This window comes from Cololabis saira, chromosome 10 (assembly GCF_033807715.1).
Source record: "Cololabis saira isolate AMF1-May2022 chromosome 10, fColSai1.1, whole genome shotgun sequence".
Taxonomy (NCBI): Eukaryota; Metazoa; Chordata; class Actinopteri; order Beloniformes; family Belonidae; genus Cololabis; species Cololabis saira.
The window spans coordinates 34,630,932-34,652,878 of NC_084596.1; the positions used below are offsets into that span (position 1 = coordinate 34,630,932).

The 21,947-nt window shown below is 43.5% G+C and overlaps 2 protein-coding genes, 1 long non-coding RNA gene and 4 other non-coding genes across 9 annotated transcripts in view; all 7 read left to right on the forward strand.

The window, feature by feature from the left end:
* Nucleotides 1–547: 547 nt before the first annotated feature.
* LOC133452036 (uncharacterized) lies at nucleotides 548–4,524 on the forward strand. 3 transcript variants are annotated; one of them, XR_009783230.1, is made up of 7 exons: nucleotides 548–982; nucleotides 1,866–1,992; nucleotides 2,298–2,356; nucleotides 2,595–2,762; nucleotides 3,628–3,741; nucleotides 4,042–4,100; nucleotides 4,331–4,524. It is a non-coding gene; the product is annotated as an uncharacterized LOC133452036 (long non-coding RNA). The 3 variants fall into 3 exon arrangements; XR_009783229.1 differs by having other exon boundaries at nucleotides 549–1,029; nucleotides 3,634–3,741; XR_009783228.1 differs by having other exon boundaries at nucleotides 550–1,029.
* On the forward strand, nucleotides 1,594–1,725 carry LOC133453238 (small nucleolar RNA SNORA9). The gene has a single exon (XR_009783354.1). It is a non-coding gene; the product is annotated as a small nucleolar RNA SNORA9 (small nucleolar RNA).
* Nucleotides 2,407–2,520, forward strand: LOC133453178 (small nucleolar RNA SNORD89). Its single transcript, XR_009783303.1, has one exon. It is a non-coding gene; the product is annotated as a small nucleolar RNA SNORD89 (small nucleolar RNA).
* Nucleotides 3,351–3,482, forward strand: LOC133453174 (small nucleolar RNA SNORA9). The gene has a single exon (XR_009783300.1). It is a non-coding gene; the product is annotated as a small nucleolar RNA SNORA9 (small nucleolar RNA).
* LOC133453179 (small nucleolar RNA SNORD89) lies at nucleotides 4,151–4,264 on the forward strand. Its single transcript, XR_009783304.1, has one exon. It is a non-coding gene; the product is annotated as a small nucleolar RNA SNORD89 (small nucleolar RNA).
* A 2,946-nt stretch (nucleotides 4,525–7,470) lies between the features above and the next one.
* LOC133452957 (zinc finger protein OZF-like) lies at nucleotides 7,471–18,035 on the forward strand. The gene is made up of 3 exons (XM_061732729.1): nucleotides 7,471–7,582; nucleotides 9,243–9,384; nucleotides 12,139–18,035. Exons 1-3 carry the CDS (start codon nucleotides 7,559–7,561, stop codon nucleotides 13,476–13,478), a joined length of 1,506 nt encoding a protein of 501 aa, XP_061588713.1. The 5' UTR covers nucleotides 7,471–7,558; the 3' UTR covers nucleotides 13,479–18,035.
* Nucleotides 18,036–18,248: 213 nt separating this feature from the next.
* Nucleotides 18,249–21,947, forward strand: part of ttc19 (tetratricopeptide repeat domain 19) — an 8,704-nt gene continuing 5,005 nt past the window's right edge. The window contains exons 1-4 of the mRNA XM_061732733.1: nucleotides 18,249–18,341; nucleotides 18,722–18,909; nucleotides 20,528–20,619; nucleotides 20,697–20,807. Of these exons, the coding sequence (XP_061588717.1) occupies nucleotides 18,268–18,341; nucleotides 18,722–18,909; nucleotides 20,528–20,619; nucleotides 20,697–20,807 (465 nt within the window). The 5' untranslated portion in view covers nucleotides 18,249–18,267. The remainder of the gene's footprint in view (nucleotides 18,342–18,721; nucleotides 18,910–20,527; nucleotides 20,620–20,696; nucleotides 20,808–21,947) is intronic.

The window sequence follows — 21,947 nt, forward strand, 5'->3', positions numbered from 1 at the left end:
ACCGTCTTAAGAAATGTCATTTCTTACGAATTTCTTATTTTTCCTACTTAAGAACTTCTTAAAATATGTCATTGCATTGCACGCGCAAACAAACAACTTTTATACAGGTAGTTTGTGTCTTAACCGTCAGTCACTCACTAAACATGGAGAAGGAGAAAAAGAGATGCAGGAACTTTTCAAGGTTATGATGGATGAGATTAATGTGCGAAAAAAAATACTATTGGGGAAAATCAATGATAATTAACTACCACGCTAACTAACATGCTAACAAACAGTTAACAGGCTCTTTGTTTAATTAATTACAAAGTATATCCCCAAACTACTATGACCTACTAGTCTAAACTTGTCTAAAATGTGTTGAAAAAGGTGATATTAGAGGCTTACCTTTTCACAAAATAAATTTTAAGACAGGTCGAGGTTGTCTTAAAGTCTTAAATTTGAGAAATTTTATTTCAAGAATACCATTTATTCTTAAGTTTTTTCTTAAGAAGAAACTTAAGAATAAAGTTGAGAAAATACTTAAGAACTTTTTTGGAGAATATGACTTCTTCTCTTTTTTCTTCTTAAGACTGAACTTAAGAAAAAAATTCCACTTAAGAAGATTTTTCTTCTTAAGAATGTTTTGTGATCCGGCCCCAGGTGCTAAATGATGGTCAACTACACAGTAAATATGATTTAACCCACCACCTAACTCATTAACGTGATTGCGTCCTCCGGGCCAGCTGGCGGCGCTGGCGCACCGGACGCTCGTTTGCAATCAACCAATGAGTGAAGAAGCGCTAACCTCGTGGTCAGCGCTTAAAAGCGGGGAGAGGGAGCTGAGCAGCAGTTCCCAGGTGAAGACCGAAGACCCAGCAGGAGCGGGAGCTGCAGATGATCGTCAGATGAGAAACATGGAGGGTCCCGGGGACCCACGTGGACCCACACGGCCCTCTGGTCCCAGGACTCGACCACATGGTCCACTAAGCTGCTTCCCAGACCGGTGAGTCGGTGCTGACGGACCGAGGACCAGCCGGGTTTCTAGTGCAGGTACGGTACCAACCCGTAGTTACGAGACCAATATAAATATGGATCACTATCTTAGATTTGTTTTTCTCCAAAGCCACGTGACCCAGTAACGCTGAACACGAGGCGATTTCAAGCACTAAAAGTGACCACCCATACCAATTTGCATTGAATGGTTACTTTTAATTTAAATCGGTCCTTTAAAAAAAAAAAACAAGCATTTAATATACCATGCGACTCCAAACCTGAGCTGGACATAGACACTTTATTTGGCCTATTTTTGGAGGCATTTTGTGGGGTTTTTCCCGCCTCACCAGTCAGTATACTGATCAGGGCCGCCTCAAACTGTTTCCTAGGGGGGACCACTTCAATTCTTGGGGTGGAACCAAAACTAAAAGCCATCATTACAGGACTGTATTATACTGTTGTAGTATACAGGCTCAGAATTTTTTTTAATACTTTCTAACTTGTCAGCATATATTAATGGTTAATACCATGTTGGTAACCTATATATATATATATATAATTTTTTTTGTGTGTATATACATTTTTTTTATTAGTCTCAGAAATACTACAGAAACGCCTACTCTGCAGAGCTCCAGCGAGGCCCAGCCTGCCGTGGCTCCGCCCTTTCCTGACGCTTCTGCTATAGAGACGGGGGCCGTTTGAGGCCCCGCTGTGGCCCTTCACCACGGGGTTATAGGTTGGCCCCCGACAAGACTCAGTCGAGCAGAAAAAAACTGCCTACTGATGTGCATTTTGCCCAAATGATTAGGGATGAAACACATAGTGGGGGGGTGGCCACCCTTGCCCCCACCCCCCGGTGGCTCCACTGATACTGATACCACACCTCTTTACAGAACCAGACTGTAGCTGTTTTGATGGAGCAGAACCGTGACTGAGGGTGAACCCCTCATGGCCGTGAACAGGAGTGTTTCTGCAGGGACATGAGGTGCTGCAGATGTCGTGACATCACAGCCTGACCAGGTGAGTTCTGTCTGGGGCTGGTGGGTGGAGTCATGTGACCAGATGACTCCTGTTCTGAGAAGTCTGCTTTAGTCTCAGATTTATGATTTAACCCACAATGGTCACCAGCTGCTGCTGCCTGGAAATGATGTAACAAAAGGCCGAATGAAGCCGTGCCCCCAGCAGACTGTTCACAGTGGGCGTGGCCGTGACAAAAACATACTTGAAGCATCTTCTGATCTGGGTGGTGACACGTGTGGGTTTATATTTAATTTAACAAAAATGTGAATGCAGTTATGTCACCTTTACCTCACCTTTTCCCTCAGGTGTCTCCCCCCACGGGTCAGCTCCTGTGCTGCTCTGAGGACATCCCACCATCACACAGGTGAGTGCTGAAACACCACGGTTGAAATGGGGTCGGGTGCTACAATGCATGCTGGGAGATGATGTGAACAAAAGGCCGAATTGTAGTGCCTCCCCCAGGCAGTATGTTCTGAGAGGGGGGTCGCGATGACAAAGACTTGACCGAAGCGTTTTTCTGATCCCAGAGCACCTGACTGACATGTCACATGACCTGAGCAGCCCGTGAGATGTTTATTTTATTTTTTTTTATTTACTTGCAGGTGAGCTGCACCTTTTGTGACATCCTCCCCCTGGAGCGACCCTGGACCTCCTAATGAATCCAAAGCGGCCCTCTGGTCCCAGGACTCGACCACATGGTCCACTAAGCTGCTTCCCAGACCGGTGAGTCGGTGCTGACGGACCGAGGACCAGCCGGGTTTCTAGTGCAGGTACGGTACCAACCCGCAGTTACGAGACCAATGTAAATATGGATCACTATCTTGGGTTTGTTTTTCTCCAAAGCCACGTGACCCAGTAACGCTGAACACGAGGCGATTTCAAGCACTAAAAGTGTCCAACCAGACCAATTTGCATTGACTGGTTACTGTTCATTTAAATCAGTCCTTTAAAAATAAACAAGCATTTAATATACCATGCGACTCCAAACCTGAGCTGGACATAGACACTTTATTTGGCTTATTTTTTTATTTTGTGGGGTTTTTCCTCACCTCACCAGTCAGTATACTGATCAGGGGCGCCTCAAACTGTTTCCTAGGGGCCAGATGGGACCACTTCAATTCTTGGGGTGGAACCAAAACTAAAAGCCATCATTACAGGACTGTATTATACTGTTGTAGTATACAGGCTCAGAATTTTTTTTAATACTTTCTGACTTGTCAGCATATATTCATGGTTAATACCATGTTGGTAAAAACCTAAGGCATATATATGCATTTTTAATATATCATATTTATATATACTTTTTTGTGTGTATATACATTTTATTAGGCTCAGAAATGCTTAAAGAAACACCTACTCTGCAGAGCTCCAGCGAGGCCCAGCCTGCCGTGGCTCCGCCCTTTCCTGACGCTTCTGCTATAGAGACGGGGGCCGTTTGAGGCCCCGCTGTGGCCCTTCACCACGGGGTTATAGGTTGGCCCCCGACAAGACCCAGTCGAGGAAGAAAAAAAAAAAACGCCTACTGATGTGCATTTTGCCCAAATGATTAGGGATGAAACGCATAGTGGGGGGGTGGCCACCCTTGCCCCCACCCCCCAGTGGCACCACTGATACTGATACCAAACCTTTTTACAGCTACAGAACCAGACTGCAGCTGTTTCCATGGACCAGAACTGACTGAGGGTGAACAGGAGTGTTTCTGCAGGGACATGAGGTGTTGCAGACCTCGTGACATCACAGCCTGACCAGGTGAGTTCTGTCTGGTGCTGGTGGGTGGAGTCATGTGACCAGAGGACTCCTGTTCTGAGAAGTCTGCTTCAGTCTCAGATTTATGATTTAACCCACAATGGTCACCAGCTGCTGCTGCCTGGAAATGATGTAACAAAAGGCCGAATGAAGCCGTGCCCCCAGCAGACTGTTCACAGTGGGCGTGGCCGTGACAAAAACGTACTTGAAGCATCTTCTGATCTGGGTGGTGACACGTGTGGGTTGTATTTAACAAAATGTGAATGCAGTTATGTCACCCTTTACCTCACCTTTTTCCCTCAGGTGTCTCCCCCTACGGGTCAGATCCTGTGATGCTCTGAGGACATCCCACCATCACACAGGTGAGTGCTGAAACACCACGGTTGAAATGGGGTCTGGTGCTACAATGCATGCTGGGAGATGATGTGAACAAAAGGCCGAATTGTAGTGCCTCCCCCAGGCAGTATGTTCTGAGAGGGGGGTCGCGATGACAAAGACTCGACCGAAGATTTTTTCTGATCCCAGAGCACCTGACCCACATGTCACATGACCTGAGCAGCCAGTGAGATGTTCATTTTTTATTTACTTGCAGGTGAGCTGCACCTTGTGACATCCTCCCCCTGGAGCGACCCTGGACCTCCTGATGAATCCAAATCACCACAACAAATTCTGTGCGTTAAACTACTTGGCAATAAATCCTTGATGAGTCTACCAACACAACCACATTGTCATTGCACATTTCCTGTTTGAAAATGTTCACTCGTCTGTTTCAGAATAAATTGAAATGAAAACCACCCTGGTCTGCTCTGGTCACTTCTGTCAACCGACCTTTTGCTTTTCTGTAACAGAAAAGCCCACATTTCACCAAGATGGTGCTATAGAGTCCCTGAAGAGAGGGAGGGAATGGGTAAATAAAAATATCTACACAATAGCAAGAAATTATCCTTGATGGCATCTTAGGTACAGTATTAGAGCTGGGGCCTGTTTCACAAAGGGAGTTAAATATAACTGGGTTCAGAAGCTGAATTTTGGGTTTCAGAACAGTGGGGTAAACTGCTGCTGATCACTGGGTGTAAAAAGCCATCAGTGGAGTTCTGATGCAGTGATTCACCATTGCAACACATAGTAAGTGAAAGTGATCTTACTAATTTTAATTTTCTGGAATGACATCAGTGCAAGTATAAAATGACTGAGCAAATATCAAGATGGTTACAGTAAACGAACAAGTGGAAAGAAGATTGCTCAGTGTGACCGCTCAGGTGAATTAAAATGGCTTTGGACAACTTTTCCAGTTCTGTATCATTCACCAATGTCTGAACTGCTGGTTGGGATCCTAATGTGTATATAAAATATGTTGCCATTTACAAACTTAAATAGTGCTGTTTAAGGCTACAAGGATTGGTCGGAACATCTTCTGATGTAACCACAGTGTGCAATAAATTATGTCTTATGTGCATTTTTGGAGTGTTTATCACTGGTAGGTCACCGCACTGGGTCAAATTTCCCTATGGGGACAAAGTATCGTAATGAGTTTATTCATTGTTCATATGGTTAAAATGGACATTTACAATTAACAGCATATATAATAACCTATGGTATTTTGTGTGAATTGTGATTCACGGAAGTACAGGATTATAAACTAAAAAAAATAGCCAACGCTAAAACTCACATCAGTACAAGTCATGGCTGATACGACAGCATCACAATCTATTTGGATCATCATTATGCTTGTCACAGATGTGACTTAATTCTAATTCTCTTATAGTGCAGTCTAAACTGCATTATAAGATTGGATTTACTTGAACTCGTCTCAGCTTCAAGAAGAGGAGACAGTAACTTGGTATGTTGAAGTAAACCTGCTCATGACCAGGTTTACTTCGCTCAGTCGGTTACCATGGTGACCTCTATTGTGAAACGCTTTGGATAAAGATGTTTTCTAAATGTTATAAATGTTTTGATATTTGACCTCCAGCTACCCTACTGACCATTAGGGTCTGGATCCAGACCTGCAACTTGTCTTTTGTCTGACCACTCGGGTCTAGAGCTGTGTGAAGTCCTCCTGTTTCAAGCGTTTTAAGCATCAGTCACCCCCACGCGGTCTTTTTGAACTGCTTGCTGAGCTTCAGAACCTCCATGTACCTCATGTACAAAACTTTATAGGAAACACATAATTGTCTAACCTTGTCATTTTAGTATATTTTAATCTTATGTGGCTTGTTCTTAATTAATATGATGCAACATTGTTTTCTTCTTAGTGAGAATGAAAGTATATATCATTTCATGTGTGTGTGGAAAATGGCGTTAGGTTTTTGCCTGCTGCAGTTTTTGTACATGAGCAGGATGCTTGCGCAAGTCTTGAAAGTCTTAATAAGTATGGAATTTTGAAACACTGTTTTCCAGACCTTGAAAAGTCTTGAATTTTGTGTGAAAGTCTTAATAAAGTATGGGGAAAAAATGTATGGTAGAATTTTACAGTATGCTCAAAGGCATTGTGAAATGAGAAATAGAAAGGTAGGCTAGAAAAACTTATAGTTTATTTAACTATAAACTATATAAAATTGTTTATTTTTTGTTCTTACCAAGTGAGCTAGGTCAAATATGCACTTTTATGTGTTAAAATGAGATAACATAAAGATAAGATCAGTCATGTCAAGGACAGAAAAAATAAGATGCGAGTGAAGAGACTGAATTCTACATACATTCATCCATCCATTCATGTGTTTTTATAGATAGTCTTTGTGACACTTGTTTGATGTGAAATTCATGTACTTGTGATTTTCATGTTTTGAAACGTTTTCATCAGTAAAAACATAATTTACTGTGAATAATGCCTTTGTTCATTGAATACTAGCCTATAAAAAATTCTAACAAACATTTCTAATAAACACAATCGGTACAATCTCAACCAATGAAGTAGGCAGTAGGCACACAAGTATACAAGTACGTAAAGTTAAGGTCTTGGGGAAAAAAAACAGTTTTAAAAAAGTCTGGGAAAAGTCTGGAATTTTAATTTGGAAAAAGAGCAAGCACCCTGATGAGGCACTGTTTTGCACCATATTGTATATTTGTATATTATTGCATTAAGTTTTTGTTTCACTATTTTTTACTTTTTTATTTTTTAAATATTTATTGAATTTTGTTAGAGGGAAAACAAATGTCACCAAAGAAATCCACTTGTGGTGAACATAGCAAATGTAATTTTGGTAGCAACCTCTGAACTGAAGATGGACAGATTTAATCACAATTACTGTAAAATAATGTTAGCATAATTAGTTAGTGTGAGGTAAGTCAGCAAAAAAAAAAAGCGAACTTGTAACTAAACTGAGGTGGGTGTGTTTCAGTCTGCTTTTAGTTCTGTTTGGTCTGCCAATTAGCCCATTTTTGGATTAACTGGGGCTGGGAAGAGTCTGCTCCTATCAACAGAGTCATCCATCGGTCCAGGAAAAGCATAACATTGTTTTATGATATGAGCCAATACGATTTGTGAGAACTGAAGTGGTTCTTTGTCAGAACCAGGTGGAACACCAAAATGAAAGTGGTGTACAGGACTCATCATTTACATGTACATTAATCCCATTTAATACAGTTCCGTGTAGCTACGGGGATATTTATTGTAAAGTTATAAGTATACAAATAAAGCAGGAAAATCCTGAATTCCACAGGAACCGCTGGACACTTCTGTCCTCTCCGAGCTTCCGTCCACAGCAGCGCGCTGCTTTTATCCTGGTGAACTTTTCCCCGGAAGTCTTTGCTGCACTGCAATTTGCCTCTTTGGATCGTCTTCACCGTCGGAACCAGGACCAGAAACAGAACCGGAGAAATGCACGCCGAAAGGGCCGTGCTGGTAAACCCGCCGAACCGCGCCGCCTCCTTCTAGACCCCGTTAGGACAGAGGGAGGGGCGGGGCTGACCAGCTAGCTTCCGCTGCCAGACTCGGTTCATAAATTGAAGGCTTTATTGTTGCCCGTACCCTGGTCCCCAGTCCGCTCGGACCGGTTCGTTAGAGGCCGGGGGCGGATTGAGGGATAGGGAGGATCAGTTCGGCTAGAGTCAGTGCGATGAGATCCGGATCAAGGAGTCCAGATCGTCCGCAGTCCTGCATGTGTGAGCGGCTGCGTCGAGACACTAAAACGGCCAGATTGTGAACGGAGTCTGGTGGAGTCTGACCCTGTGGTGTCTGCAGCCAGTCTGATCTGATCCAGATGATCACATCTGACCTCACTGATGTGCTTCCTTCTGAGCATCCTCGGGAAGCATCATGCAGACAGTTAGTACATGCAAAATCAGATCAATATCATGTTTAGGACTTGGATGAAGTCACCTTGGTAACACTTTTACCAACAATTTAACTGTTTGTGATTGGTGAACTGATGCATCGCCGGGGTGTAGACACCCCCCCCCCCCTTCAGAATGTCGGTCCAACACTTAGACATGTCCCCAATCTATTCCCTCCTCTTTGAATATAGTTTGTCAATAAAATATATTTTCTGATTATAATGGGTCTTGGTATTAAGCAAATACAATCTCAGATTAACAATAATGTATATCTGTTTTAGGAGTAAAACTGTGGAACTCATTAGATAACGACCTTAAACTAGCAAATTCAATAAAAGCATACAAGATATTATTCAAAGCAAAGGTAATGGACACATATAGAAACACAATAAGCAAACAAAGAAGAATGCACACATGCATCAGATAAAATGACAACTTAAATTGGTTTTGTCGGTTTCCTTAGCATATTTTCACTTTCTGTTTTCAGAGTTATCATTATTATTATAATCATTATTATTATTATTACTATTATTATTATTATTATTATTATTATTATTATTATTATTATTATTATTATTATTATTATTATTATTTTGTGTAGACCTATGATACTTCATTTTGTTCTTTTTGTATATTCTATTCAGTTAAAAGGTGGGCAAGATAAGCTTTATGCTTCAAGCCCAGACCTTATCGGTCAAAATAATCACAATGTTGATCAGGGAAAAACCTGTGTTATGTTGTTTGTTGATTTTTGTTTGTGATTGACCGAAATAAATATTAACTAACTAAATATTAACTAACTAATAATGTGTAACTTGGTTCAACACGTCATTACTTATGAAAAAATTTAATTAAAAAAAGGAAGTCAAAATATAGAAAATAATGTACGGTAGGAAAAAATTGAGGACCCAGTTACTCTTTCCATGAACCTGAAGAGTTGCCCTCAGGTGCTGTCGATCATGATCGTTGTCATCGTTGATGAACTTGTCATCATCAAGTTTTTTCTTGCCACTGTTTGGCTTAAGGTTTTTCTCCCACTATAGGGAGTTTTTACCTGCCATTTTTTATGTAATAATTGCTCGGGGGTCATGTTCTGGGTCTCTGGAAAGCCCCTAGAGACAACTTCTGTTGTATTTAGACACTATATAAAAAAAATGTAATTGAATCATTGAGAGGGGTGGAGTCGTGCTGCCATCAACCTTCAGCTGATGAATCACATGTCGTTTCAGAGCGAAGCTGACGGCACCGTTCAGGTCAAACCAGAGCCACTCGATGAAGTTGAGATCTGGTCCTATCCTGTCCTGAGGAAGCTGTCCATCAGACTGACTGACTGCAGGGTGTGGCTGGAGGGGCGGGACTCCCTGTTTTTGGGTAAACTTCTCATTCATTTGGTATTGTAAAGTCGCTATAAATAGTTGCTGTGAACATTTTTTCTTAAATTATTGGGTTAAAAAGATAAATGTATTGCAATTATTTCAAAATTAGGGACTGTAGTGAAATAAGGGTTAATAAAAATATTTTGTTTGCTTACTGGAGGCTGAAAATTAGACATTTTAGCATCTCATGAAAAATATTAATCCATTTGAATCTGATGGCACCAATGCGTGCCAGAAAAAGCTAGACGGAAAGACGCGCAGAGGACATCCACTGATCCACAACAGATTAGGTAAATTGTCAAAAGGTCATTGACATGATTGGGTATTAAAAGAGCATCTCCGACAGGCAGAGGTTTTCAGTAGTAAAGATTCTGAGAATTAATCAGATGAGGAACCTCTGCGGGGCGGGCAGGAGGACGAGGCTGAAACTCAATACTGGATGGATTTGGTCTTCAGACAGTCAGACACCTGAGGTTGTGTCTGAAATCACCCCCTATCCACTATTTAGTGCACAACTCCTCGTTCGCTGTACAGGGGAGTTCTCGGTAAGGAACTATGAGGTGAACCCATTGCCAGAATAAGCTTTCATAGGTTCCTGGCATCTGTGGTGCTTTTCCATGTCTTTTTGCTTTTGAAAAAACAAATGTTACTGCTGATGTAGTGACTTTCGGTTAAGAGTTCGGTATGTACTCTTTATGGAAATAGATATAGATGCATTATAAAGTGAGTGGGAGTGATTTAAGACCCATCCTGAATGTCATTAATGTTAGTTAGCATTGTGGGAAAAAAGGAGCTCAGCAAAGCTAATTAAGCTAGCTTGTAAACATGGTGGTAAGATGGGTGTGCAAAAAGAGTTACTCTTTAGAAAGGGTGGGTGATGGCACAGGGGGACTGTTCAGTTTTACAGCCTTGAATGGGGCCTTAGGCTTCATAGATTTTTTTTTTTCCCCACCTTGTCTGCACACATATTAATGATTGATACCATGACGGTAGAAACCAAAGGCATATATATATGTGCATTATTACTTTCTATTTCTATTAGGCTTCATAGATTACTAGAGCTGGGTGTCATCAGCATAACTACTTGTCTGCTTGACTTTAGGTTTGGTGAAGTCAGATGTCACCCCCCTCACAGCTTTTTTTGTGACCTTTTTCTGCCATCAAATTTAGAAATACCTTTTTTTTGCAAAGGTCCCATAATCTGCATTATTAATTATAGGTCTTATTGATCAGCAGAGCAAAATAGTATTTTTTCTCCGATCTTCATCAGCATAAATCCCCCAGGCCTGATAGATCCTGCAGCCTAAATGTTCTATTTTCTGTGTTCTGCACCCCTCCACTGCTCCCCGCTCACTCTGCTGTCAGTGGTAACCTTCTTAAACAAACAGACATGTTACAGTCAGTCACATTGCCACGGCAACAGAGACAATTGGAGGATGCTTCTTTTTGAATTGATAGCGGTCTAAGGCCGCGTTCAGACTGCAGGCAAATCTGATTCATATCTGATTCCTTCTCATATCCGATTTTCAGGGCTGACTGTCCACACTGGTTTTAGCAAGTGTCCATATCGGATCTGGCTCTGTTCAGACTGGGCCACATCATTGACTGATCTGACGGGTTGCCGTAGCAACGACGTCGGAGCGGAGGCGTCACCCAGCGCGTGTATTGTGTGAAGTCATGTATTTCTTTTATATATATAAAAAAATCCCAAAATATCTGTACCGTTTCTGATTGGGTCGGCACTGCGCATCATTTTTAGACATAAAAATGAACGCATACAGCAAAAGTTGTGTGATCGGCGGAGGGACCCGGCGTCCCAGCGAAATGAGAAACAGAGAAAGGTGTTCAGAACAAAACCACCAGCAAACTAACAAACCAACCAACAAAGCTCAGAGTTAACAAAACGAACCAGCAATTAATAACTGGCAGCCCCGCTCCATAACCTCTCTTCCTAGGAGGAGAGGGGCTGACGGGCTGCAGGTTCAGACTCACAGCGCGACTGAAGGCTGATTTATGGTTCCGCGTTACACCGACGCAGAGCCTACGGCGTAGGGTACGCGGCGACCCGCACCTACGTGGAAATGCGGTCTTTTTTTCTGCTATTAAAACATGATTTGTAATGTGAATTTGCAACACTCAAACTACAAATAATAGTTTTTGACGTGACATCGGGTGGTTTGGAGCGTCTGGGACAGTCATATCCGATCTGAGTGTTTGGAGCTGTTCACACTGACACGCATCTGCCCAAATGAGATATGGATCGGATATGAAACTACCTCCCGGAGGTGGTTTCGATCTGGTTTGCAAAAATCGGATATCATGCGGTTTGGGACTGTTCAGACTTCAAAAGAGTCATCCAGTTTCAATCTGGATGGGCTAAAAATCGGATATTTGCCTGCAGTCTGAACGCGGCCTAAAGGCCCCTTGGATTGCGTGATTTCTGCAGTCTAGTGTTTCGATATGGGTGGGTTTGAACTGTGACTGGAGTTTTAAGGACCCATCAGCAGGTGGAATTATGTTTGTGGTAGCGGAAAGTTGTTGTGCGAAAAATATCAGGCAGCTCATTGTATAAATGCTCTTTTAAAAGTTTATTTACTAAATTGTGTCTCAAAATGACAGATTGCCTGATAATCTTGAACCTTTAGAGGCCAGGAAAATAAGAATATGGGAATTTAAGAAGATACTGTCAAGAGTCTGTCTTTCAAGCATAGGTAGGCTGAGGTGGTCTCTGATTTCTTCTCACTTGCAGATGATCATCCTGAGCTCTGTGAGTCGCTGCCATCCCAGCCAAACTTCACCAATGCCGGCAGGAAGATGGTGTACTGCCACCAGTGCCCCAGGGGCTTCTACAAGCAGTCCCATCTGGAGGCTCACTTCCGCACCCATGAAGGACAGAGGCCCAACGAGTGCTGGCAGTGCGGGAAGACCTACCCAACCCTGATGAGCCTCGTGGTCCACCAGCAGATCCACGAGCGCAGTGAGCCGTACCAATGCTCCTACTGTGACAAGACTTTTGCCCTGAAAAGGGACTGGAAGACCCATCACCGCACTCACTCTGGGACCAAGCCCTTCAAGTGCTGGTTCTGTGGGGATGGCTTCAACCAGCGAACGGAGCTCACTGAGCACCTGGAGGTTCACAAGGGGGAGAAGTGTTACCGCTGCTCCGTCTGTAGCAAGATGTTCGTATCTTACCAGGGGTTCAACTTCCACTGCAAGTCACATAAGAACCCCAAGCATCTGCCGTGCTCCAAGTGTGACAAGACCTTTAGCAACCCTCAGAGCCTGAAGCTCCACCAAGTGACGCACTCCAACAGCAAGCCCCATACCTGCCCCACCTGTGGGAAGAGCTTCAAGCTACTGAGTGGCCTGCGCTGCCACCAGCGCACCCACGAGGACCTGAAGGAGTACCACTGTGATGAGTGCAGCAAGTGCTTCTCCAGCTTGCAGGGTCTGAAGCTCCATGACCGGACCCACACTGGACTAAAGCCCTACAAATGCTCAGAGTGTGGCAAGAGGTTCACACAGTCGCCCCACCTCAAGTCACACATGGTGACCCACACCGGTGAGCGACCCTTCCTATGCACCACCTGCGGCAAAAGGTTCACCCAGTCATCCCACCTCCGGTCCCACATCACGCTGTTCCATGTGGGGGAGAAGCCATTTACCTGCGACGACTGTGGCAAGAGCTTCACCATCGCCCACTACCTAAAGATGCACCGGCTCAGCCACACCAAGGAGAAGCACTACCAGTGCACGTACTGCCAGAAGGCCTTCTCCTACCACAACTCCTGGAGGGCTCACGAGAGGATCCACACCGGCGAGCGTCCCTTCAGCTGCCAGGAATGTGGCCGCAGCTTCATCACGTCTGGTACCTTGCTCAACCACCAGAGAGCCAAACATACCGGTGAGAAAAACCACTACTGCATCACCTGTGGGGAATTCTTCTTCACCAGCTCACAGCTGCGCATCCACCAGCTCAACCACACCGGCGAGCGACCGCACGCTTGCAACTGCGGCAAGACCTTTAAGACCAAAGGAGTACTACGCTACCACCTGAAGAGGTTCACCAAGCACCGGCCAGCCGAGTGAGCTGTCCCCCGGGACCCCATATCCTAACGGGGCAAGCATCAAGATCTGGATTTCCATAATCTATGTTCTTCTTGACACTTTGAGCTGGCCTCATCTCTTCTTCTGCAGTGGTTTATGAAGCACCTGGTGAACAGACTCACCTGACTAAGTTGATGCTGCAGTGGTTGTCTACAAGTTTGAATACTAAACAGAAATGGAAACAGCTGCTGCAGAAGCTGTTTATAGGTTCTTCAGAGTCTCATCCCAGGAATCATGTTCTCACCACCGGGACCAGAGTCTCTCAACCCCGGGACGCCAACGCACTACAGTCCAGCTGTGGTCCAGCTGCACCGCACCATACCCAGTGATGGTGGTCCACTCAGCAGCAGTACAGCAAACTTCAGAAACGTCCCAGAAGGGACTGTCTGCTCTGCTCCACTAAAGATACACATCTGTTTTTGTGCTCGGCATGAAGTACATCAGTGTTCATACGGCACAATGAGCGGACAGGAAGTTTGACATCACAAAGGCCCAGAGGATCTAGCTAATTTTCAAAGTAAAACACCCTGCACAGGCTCTGATTTATACATTAACATTATGTTGACAGGTAGAACCTGCCATGTTTCATTGTCATTTTCACATTAATGCGCCTTCTTCTCTGCCACTGTGCAATTGATATACCTCACACACACAGTGTGTGAGGACACTGTGTGAGAAGAAACAACCATGCTCCGTTTTTACAGCAGTGTTGATCTGTCTGCAGGGCAACTTAAGTCCCTCTGGGAGCATTTCCAATGCGGAAGCTTCCAAGTGCTGCCTCCTCTGCTGGACTAAAGGTAACGATTATTTTGAGATCAAATCATAATGTCACAGTAGACTGCTTTTTAAAGGAGCATGAGGCTCCTTTTAAGAAATGAGACTCATTAGCGCCACCCTTCGCCACAACGGCAGTCGGGGGTACTGCAGCCAACAGCGAAGCCGGCACGGGAGAACGGGGAGAACGCGCATGCAGCGTCATTTGACGTCACATCCGCAGGACAGCGCGGGAAATTCGGCCCCACAATTGCAGCACATTTTGCAGCACACAGCCTGTTCAAGGCAACGGAGAGATACGCTAGAGGGCTCATTCTTTTTGGTTTGGAACGCTTCATCTGACATTATTACTAGAAAACTTAAAACGTATACGAATTTCTTTCATAAATCCTGCCTCAATCCTGCCTCATGCTCCTTTAAGTCCCTCTGGGAGCATTTCCAATGCGGAAGCTTCCAAGCGCTGCCTCCTCTGCTGGACTAAAGGTAACGATTTTTTTGAGATCAAGTCATAATATCACAGTAGACTGCTTTTTAAATAGTACACCTTGTTTGACCTTTTCTTTCTAGAAATAAAAGGATGAGAGGTAGCAATGAAAATTAGCATTTTGATTTCTAAACTGAACTTCTCCAGGTACATGGTTCAAATCTCTTCTAAACCCCTCTGAATTGTTATCCACAGCCTGCCCATGATGTTTGTATTTGAGTCTGAATGTTTGAGTTTTGAGCTGTCTCATTTAAACACTTAATCAGGATTCTCTGTAGCATTTTCATGATGGACTTCCTGTCACCTCTTTCTGTTGTGTGTACATTGATGCAGTCTATCAGTGGTTTTGCGTCAAATTAGTCCTGGAATGTATTTTTAGTGGAGCAACTGGACTCAACGGCCCTAAACTGCTGCTCCTTGGCGCTCCTGAACTGCTCCTGACCTGCTCATTGGTGCGCCTGAACTGCTTCTTGGTGCTCCTTAGCACACCTGCACCACTCTGGCGCTTGCTGACCGACCACTCTCATTTACTAGAATGGTGTTGATTGAGAGTGCTGCCGCTGCGCTGCTGGGCCACCTGTGTTCTGCAGCCTCTGCAACAGTAGCTTCATGGAGTATTGTCTATACTGCAAAAACAGCCCCTTTAGAAATAAGCGTAATATTCCATAAACCTAGTCAAAATTAGTATATTTGCCAGGAATTCTTAAAACTAGCATAATAGCTTTAAAATAGTTGTAGAATTTGTTTTTAAAACAAGGCATCCTTTCCTTAGAAATTAATTTTTGCAGTGAGTGCTTTATCACCGCGGTGGTGTTGGCGCTCCAGGTTCAGGTCCTCATCTAATGTGGACACCCAGAAACCAGAATGTGGAGACGGTCTCTGCTGATGTATTGTGGTTTATTTATTTATTCCTGTTCATGATCAGCTCCTTGGTGTTGGTGGTGTTGTGGACCAGTTTGTTTTCCTGGCACCACCAGGCCAGCTGCCTCAATTCACACTGGGGTGCACATAAGCCGGTACTCGAGGGCCAGTCTACTGCACGTTTTAGATGTTTCCCTGCCTCAACACAACCCTGATAGACAAGGCTGTGTCACCAACAGAGTTGTGTAAACCTTGATGACATGTTGATGACGACCAGTGATTAGAATCAGGTGTGTTGAAGACAGGGAAACATCTAAAACATGCAGTAGACTGGGCCTCGAGTACAGGCTTGTGTGGACCCCTGACTACAAGCAGTGAAGGTGTTGGGGCCTAGTCTAACCCCCCAGAGTAACCTTGCACTTCTCTACTGCGAGTGTCTTGGTGCGGCTGGTCGGTAGGGGAGGTGTATCTGCTGTTGAGTCCACCTTAAAGCAGCACTATGTAACTTTTCCACCTTAATATCATATTTCCAAAGTCATTGTGATGGTACATCAACTTCCAACAGGTTTAATGACACCTCTGTCATGGTCTGAGGGGTCTGTATCTTTGAGGAGCATGGTAGGAACCCTGCCACACTAAAAAACTACAAATTTTTACGGCTTTGACTGCTTTACCTCATACGTCACTTCCCCCTCCTTCCCGATTCGTAGTCGAGACGAAAATGGGCGGGGCTTGGAGCGCAGCTCCGCAGAAGCTGGTAACCCGTTGCTGTGTTGTGGCTGCAGCAGCTCCACACAACAGACGTGGGGAAAAAATCGCTAATGGTTTAACTTTTCACCGCTTTCCTGCTCGGAGGAAGAACCACGGAGGCCAAGTATCTGATATAACAGAGTAAAAGAGTGAAAGAGTCGTCGGCTCGGTTGGATCTCGGCTGTAATGACCAAACATAACCTTCCACACATGATCACAAACAAACACGCAGACCGGGGTCGGATCGGGTTTTATTGCCCCACTTCTCCAGCTAAACGCAGTTGCTGGCCAGCTCTCTGCGATGCGATTAACCCCAATCTTCAGATAAAACTAGTTTGTTGAGGAAAAGATATTAACTCTATTTATAGCCGCAGAGGAAAAAAATAATCTCACGAGGAAAACCAAAATATTGCTCACGCCTCGGAGCCTCTTCAGCATAATATAGCAGTCAAAAAAAAAAAAAAGAGAAGTAAGAGTGATACAAAACATGTACTGTATGTTGTACTATTATACAAATTTATTGAAACACATGGCGAGTCAAACATTTACCAAAGCAGCTGCCAAACACTCCTAAACAAGGTAGCCTAAGACGTGGGTTGTGCAGAACTGCGGCAGTAAGTCCTCATTGGAGCTCCACTCTTTGATAGGGATTTCATATGAACCCAACCCGTTAATAATCATTATTTTCTCCATATACCGCTCCCTGGCTTCCTTGTTTAAGGTATCCCGGTAAATTCCAGTTCCTTTCCAGCAGTTTAACATCTTTTTTTTTGCGTTCCGTCTGTTCACTTGGTGAAACAGAAAAATAGTTTTTAAAGTCCGTCCCGTCTTCATTCGCTATCAAAACAAATGCACGCGACGGGGACAGGAGTTTTCCGGCAGTACACGCTGGTGCTCATGGGAAACGTAGTGTTCTTTCTGGTAAAACACTACCGCTTTTGTCCAAAGGACAAAAAGTTACATTGTGCTGCTTTAATGTACTTCTGAAACTTGAAGCACTTTTAGGTCAGCGTGGTTGAACCTCCGGATACGTGGTCTGGTGCTTGGTGATGGTCTCATAAGTGACCAATCATCAACGATGGCAAGCAATTCACCCTATGCCTCCCCCAGCTGAGATGGATTGATCATGAACAGAGGTTAATCTATCATTGATCACCCCCTATTGGCCACTGGTGATGCTGATCCAGGACGAGCCACTACAGGATGGGGACACCAGACTGAAACTTCTCATGGAAGTCGTGTTAATGTCAGGCTTTTATTTTGAAAACCACTACAAAGCACAATTACTTTAAACTGAGTATTTTTTGGGTGTTGAGCCAATTATAATTCAGTCTGAACTGCATATAAAACCGAATTTGGACCTAGACTGTGTGAATTTGGACCTAGACTCCAAGTGTGGTGGAACCGGATCTTGGAGAACAGAATCTTGCTAAAGCTGCTGGTTCACAATAAAACTGAATTGTTCATATGGTTTCTGTTTCTGATGGCTGAATGTTCCGCAGGTCTGTCTCCTCACCAAAATGTTTTATTTCAGCTGTGAGTCATCCGTTTGGTAGTCTTTTATGTACTTTGTAACACACAGAACACCCATATGTCAAACATGTTTATCATAAAAATATCACATCTTAAACAAGAAGTAAAACCAAAGCATTAAAGATGATCAAACTTAATCATGTTGAGACCTTGTCTTTATTGTCACTTTATTTCTTTGTGATGTATAACGTTTTTTTTTTTTTAATTTTAAGTATTCGTTTTAACTTTTCAGAGATATTTTGACACCAGATTCATTCATTTTTCGAAAAGTAGTTTGATTTTAAGTTGACTTCTTAAAAAAAAAAAAGAGGCTTTTATTATGAAGGGGCGGGGTTCCACAATACAACTTCCGCTCTTGAGTAAACAGGAATGGCTGCGTGCAGAGCGCTGCGGTTCGTCCTCAGTCGGAGCCTGAGCAGGTCCCGGTGTTCCCCGGGACACAGGTGAGTTTGCGCCAGCACCAGACTATCATTAAAGTAAACACCATTCAAAAATGTGCTGATATTATTTCCTCTTCTGAGCTCAGACTTGTTTCTGTCAATAAGCGCACTGCATGTGTGTGTATCCCTTATAGCCACTAGGGGGCACTCGAGTGCCAAAGTCAATGTCCTGCGTTTGCTGTTACCAAACATGTTATTTGGTTTGAAACAACCTCACTGCACAAAACGCAATCCAAAAATCTGCACTTTACCTGCACTCATAAGAGCAAACTCCTTTCATGTTTTGCAGATGAGTGTTGAGGTTTGCTTGAGTTTCTTCTCTGAGATCAGATGATGAAAGTGTGTTTGATGTTCAGTTAACCTTGTTGACACCTTGCCCCCAGACGTCTCTCAGCGCAGAGCCTTGCTGTTACGTCCCAGTCTGATACAGGCTGTTCGGCATGTTTGGTAACTGAGAATAGACATGAAGCTGTCTGGAGAAACTGTAAGAGAGGAAGAGGAGGAGAAGGAGAAGGAGGAGGAGGAGAAGGAGAAGGAGGAACAGGAACGGGAGTTATCTGGGCTGCTGTGGGTGAGTTACACCAACCCAATACTATAATCCATTCAGAAATCTGCAGATTTAATTTTGAGCTGTACAGGACTGAAAATTTGAATATGGTGATTTTCTGTAATGCAATTACAAAAACAAAAATGTCATACATTCTGGATTCATTATAAATCAACTGAAATATTGCAAGCCTTTTATTATTTTAATATTGCTGATCATGGCTTACAGCTTAACAAAAATAAAATATCCTATCTCAAAAAATTTGAATATTCTGGGAATCTTAATCTTAAACTGTAAGCCATAATCAGCAATATTAAAATAATAAAAGGCTTGCAATATTTCAGTTGATTTGTAATGAATCCAGAATGTATGACATTTTTGTTTTTTTAATTGCATTACAGAAAATAAAGAACTTTATCACAATATTCTAATTTTCTGAGACAGTCCTGTATGTGTCCAGATGACACAGATATTTAGTCCCACCTGCAGCCACCAGGCAGCTCCATGATACACAAGCTCAGCCCTCAATTAGTGCCCAACTAAAAATGAGCTGTCTTAATCTGAAGCCTCTCAAACAAGAACATTTACTTCACAGTAAAGAACTGAAACTAGGACTCAGATATGCACCGTCTGGGCCGGGATCCCAGACTTCATTTGTTTATAGAGTCACAATATTTGAGGTTTCCTCTTAAATATGTGGGTTTGTGCAAATGAGATTCAATACTTTTTCACATGGAATTTTAACCCGTCTATACAGCTGTGCATTTTCTTCCCTCCCAAGGGTCCCTAGAATGTAAACATGTTAACTTTTTCCATGTTAGCTTGCTTAATTTACTTAGCCAGACTTGAACTTGATTTTATCTTTTTTTCTTTTTTCCTAAAGTGGAACAGATCATTGTGTCAGCAGGGATCATCTTAAATGTTCCGTATGACGTTTTTCAGGATTGTATCTATCCCAATATGGGGTCAGACCTGTCCCGCTTAGACCACATCTAGTAAAAAAAACTTTTTTTTAAATGGTCCAATTGCCTCTATGGCCGTGGTAACATGACTGGCAGTAACGTCTCTGATTGGTTTTGTAAGGTAGCCAATAACGACAGGATGAGTGGGGAGTAGGGGAGGACAAACAGGGTGCTCACTAAAGCACACATGAGATAGATGAGTTCAATTCAATATACTTTATTGTCCCACTTGGGGAAATGTGTCTTGGACTCGACAGCTGAGCCACAAATTCCTTGACAGCTACAGTGAAAAACAATACATCACTGGGCACACCATTTCAGCAACAATTACAAACGCACACATACACTAATTGAAACATGATAAAAATCACCATAATAAAACACACGATAAAAAAAGAAAATAGATAAATGAATAAAATAATTGCATGTCCTTTGGCCTCACAAATTAGTTCTTAAAGCGATTCAATTTGCACTTGGGAACCCTGTATCGTCTCCAGAGCTCATATTCAAAGTAAAGGATGTGGGACGGCTTAGCTACTGGTTAACATGAATGATTTAACATAACTAAAAAGAGTTTGATTAATATGATTAGCCATCAAAACTGCAGCATATGGACCTTTTTAAAGGTTCTTAACTCTCCTAAGGAGCCCCAAAACAAAACCCTGTCTGTGTGTGTGCAGCCTTTTCCCTGTTCGGCAGCAGCAATGAGGACCAGCGAACTGAAGCTCAGCGGAAGGAGGACGACATGATCCTGCTGCTGAAGAAGGCCAAGGTACCGCAACACTGAAGTACTACAGTACTGTAGTATAGGATGGCTGACAGCTCTCTGTGTGTGTGTTTGTGTGACAGCTCAGTATACATCGCGGGCAGCTGCCGGCCGCCACGTCCTTCCTCCATCAAGCCGTGGTTCTGGCTCATCAGACCCACAACAACCAGGCCATCATCTACACCTACAGCCAGGTGAGACCACACCTGTCCTGTCATGTTGCTGTGCATGTGATTCAACGGACCAGTAACAGAGAGTTTACAGTGCATCCGGAAAGTATTCACAGCGCTTCACTTTTACCACATTTTGTTATGTTACAGCCTTATTCCAAAATGGATTAAATTCATTTTTCTCCTCAAAATTCTACACACAACACCCCATAAGGTTTTTCGAAAAGTTTGCAAATTTATTAAAAATAAAAAACTAAGAAATCACATGCACATAAGTATTCACAGCCTTTGCCATAAAGCTCAAAATTGACTTAAGGCGCATTCTGTTTCCACTGATCAGCCTTGAGTTGTTTCTACAGCTTAATCGGAGTCCACCTTTGGTAAATTCAGTTGATTGGACATGATTTGGAAAGACACACACCTGTCTACATAAGGTCCCACAGTTGACAGTGCATGTCAGAGCACAAGCCAAGCATGAAGTCAAAGGAATTGTCTGTAGACCTCCAAGACAGGACAGGGAGGTGACCAAGAACCCTATGGTCACCCTGTCAGAGCTCCAGTGTTCCTCTGTGGAGGGAGGAGAACCTTCGAGAAGGACAACCATCTTTGCAGCAATTCACCAGTCAGGCCTGTATGGTAGGGTGGCCAGACGGAAGCCACTCCTTAGTAAAAGGCGAATGGCAGCCCGACTGGAGTTTGCTAAAAGGCACCTGAAGGACTCCCAGACCATGAGAAACAAAATTCTCTGGTCTGATGAGATGAAGATTGAACTGTTTGGTGTGAATAGCAGGCGTCATCATGTTTGGAGGAAACCAGGCACCGCTCATCACCTGGAGAACACCATCCCTACAGTGAAGCATGGTGGTGGCAGCATCATGCTGTGGGGGTGTTTTTCAGCGACAGGAACTGGGAGACTAGTCAGGATAGAGGGAAAGATGAATGCAGCCATGTAGAGAGACATCCTGAATGAAAACCTGATCCAGAGTGCTGTTGACCTCAGACTAGGACGACGCTTCATCTTTCAGCAGGACAACGACCCTAAGCACACATCCAAGATTTCAAAGCAGTGGCTTCAGGACGACTCAGTGAATGTCTTTGAGTGGCCCAGCCAGAGCCCAGACTCGAATCCGATTGAACATCTCTGGAGAGATCTGAAAATGGCTG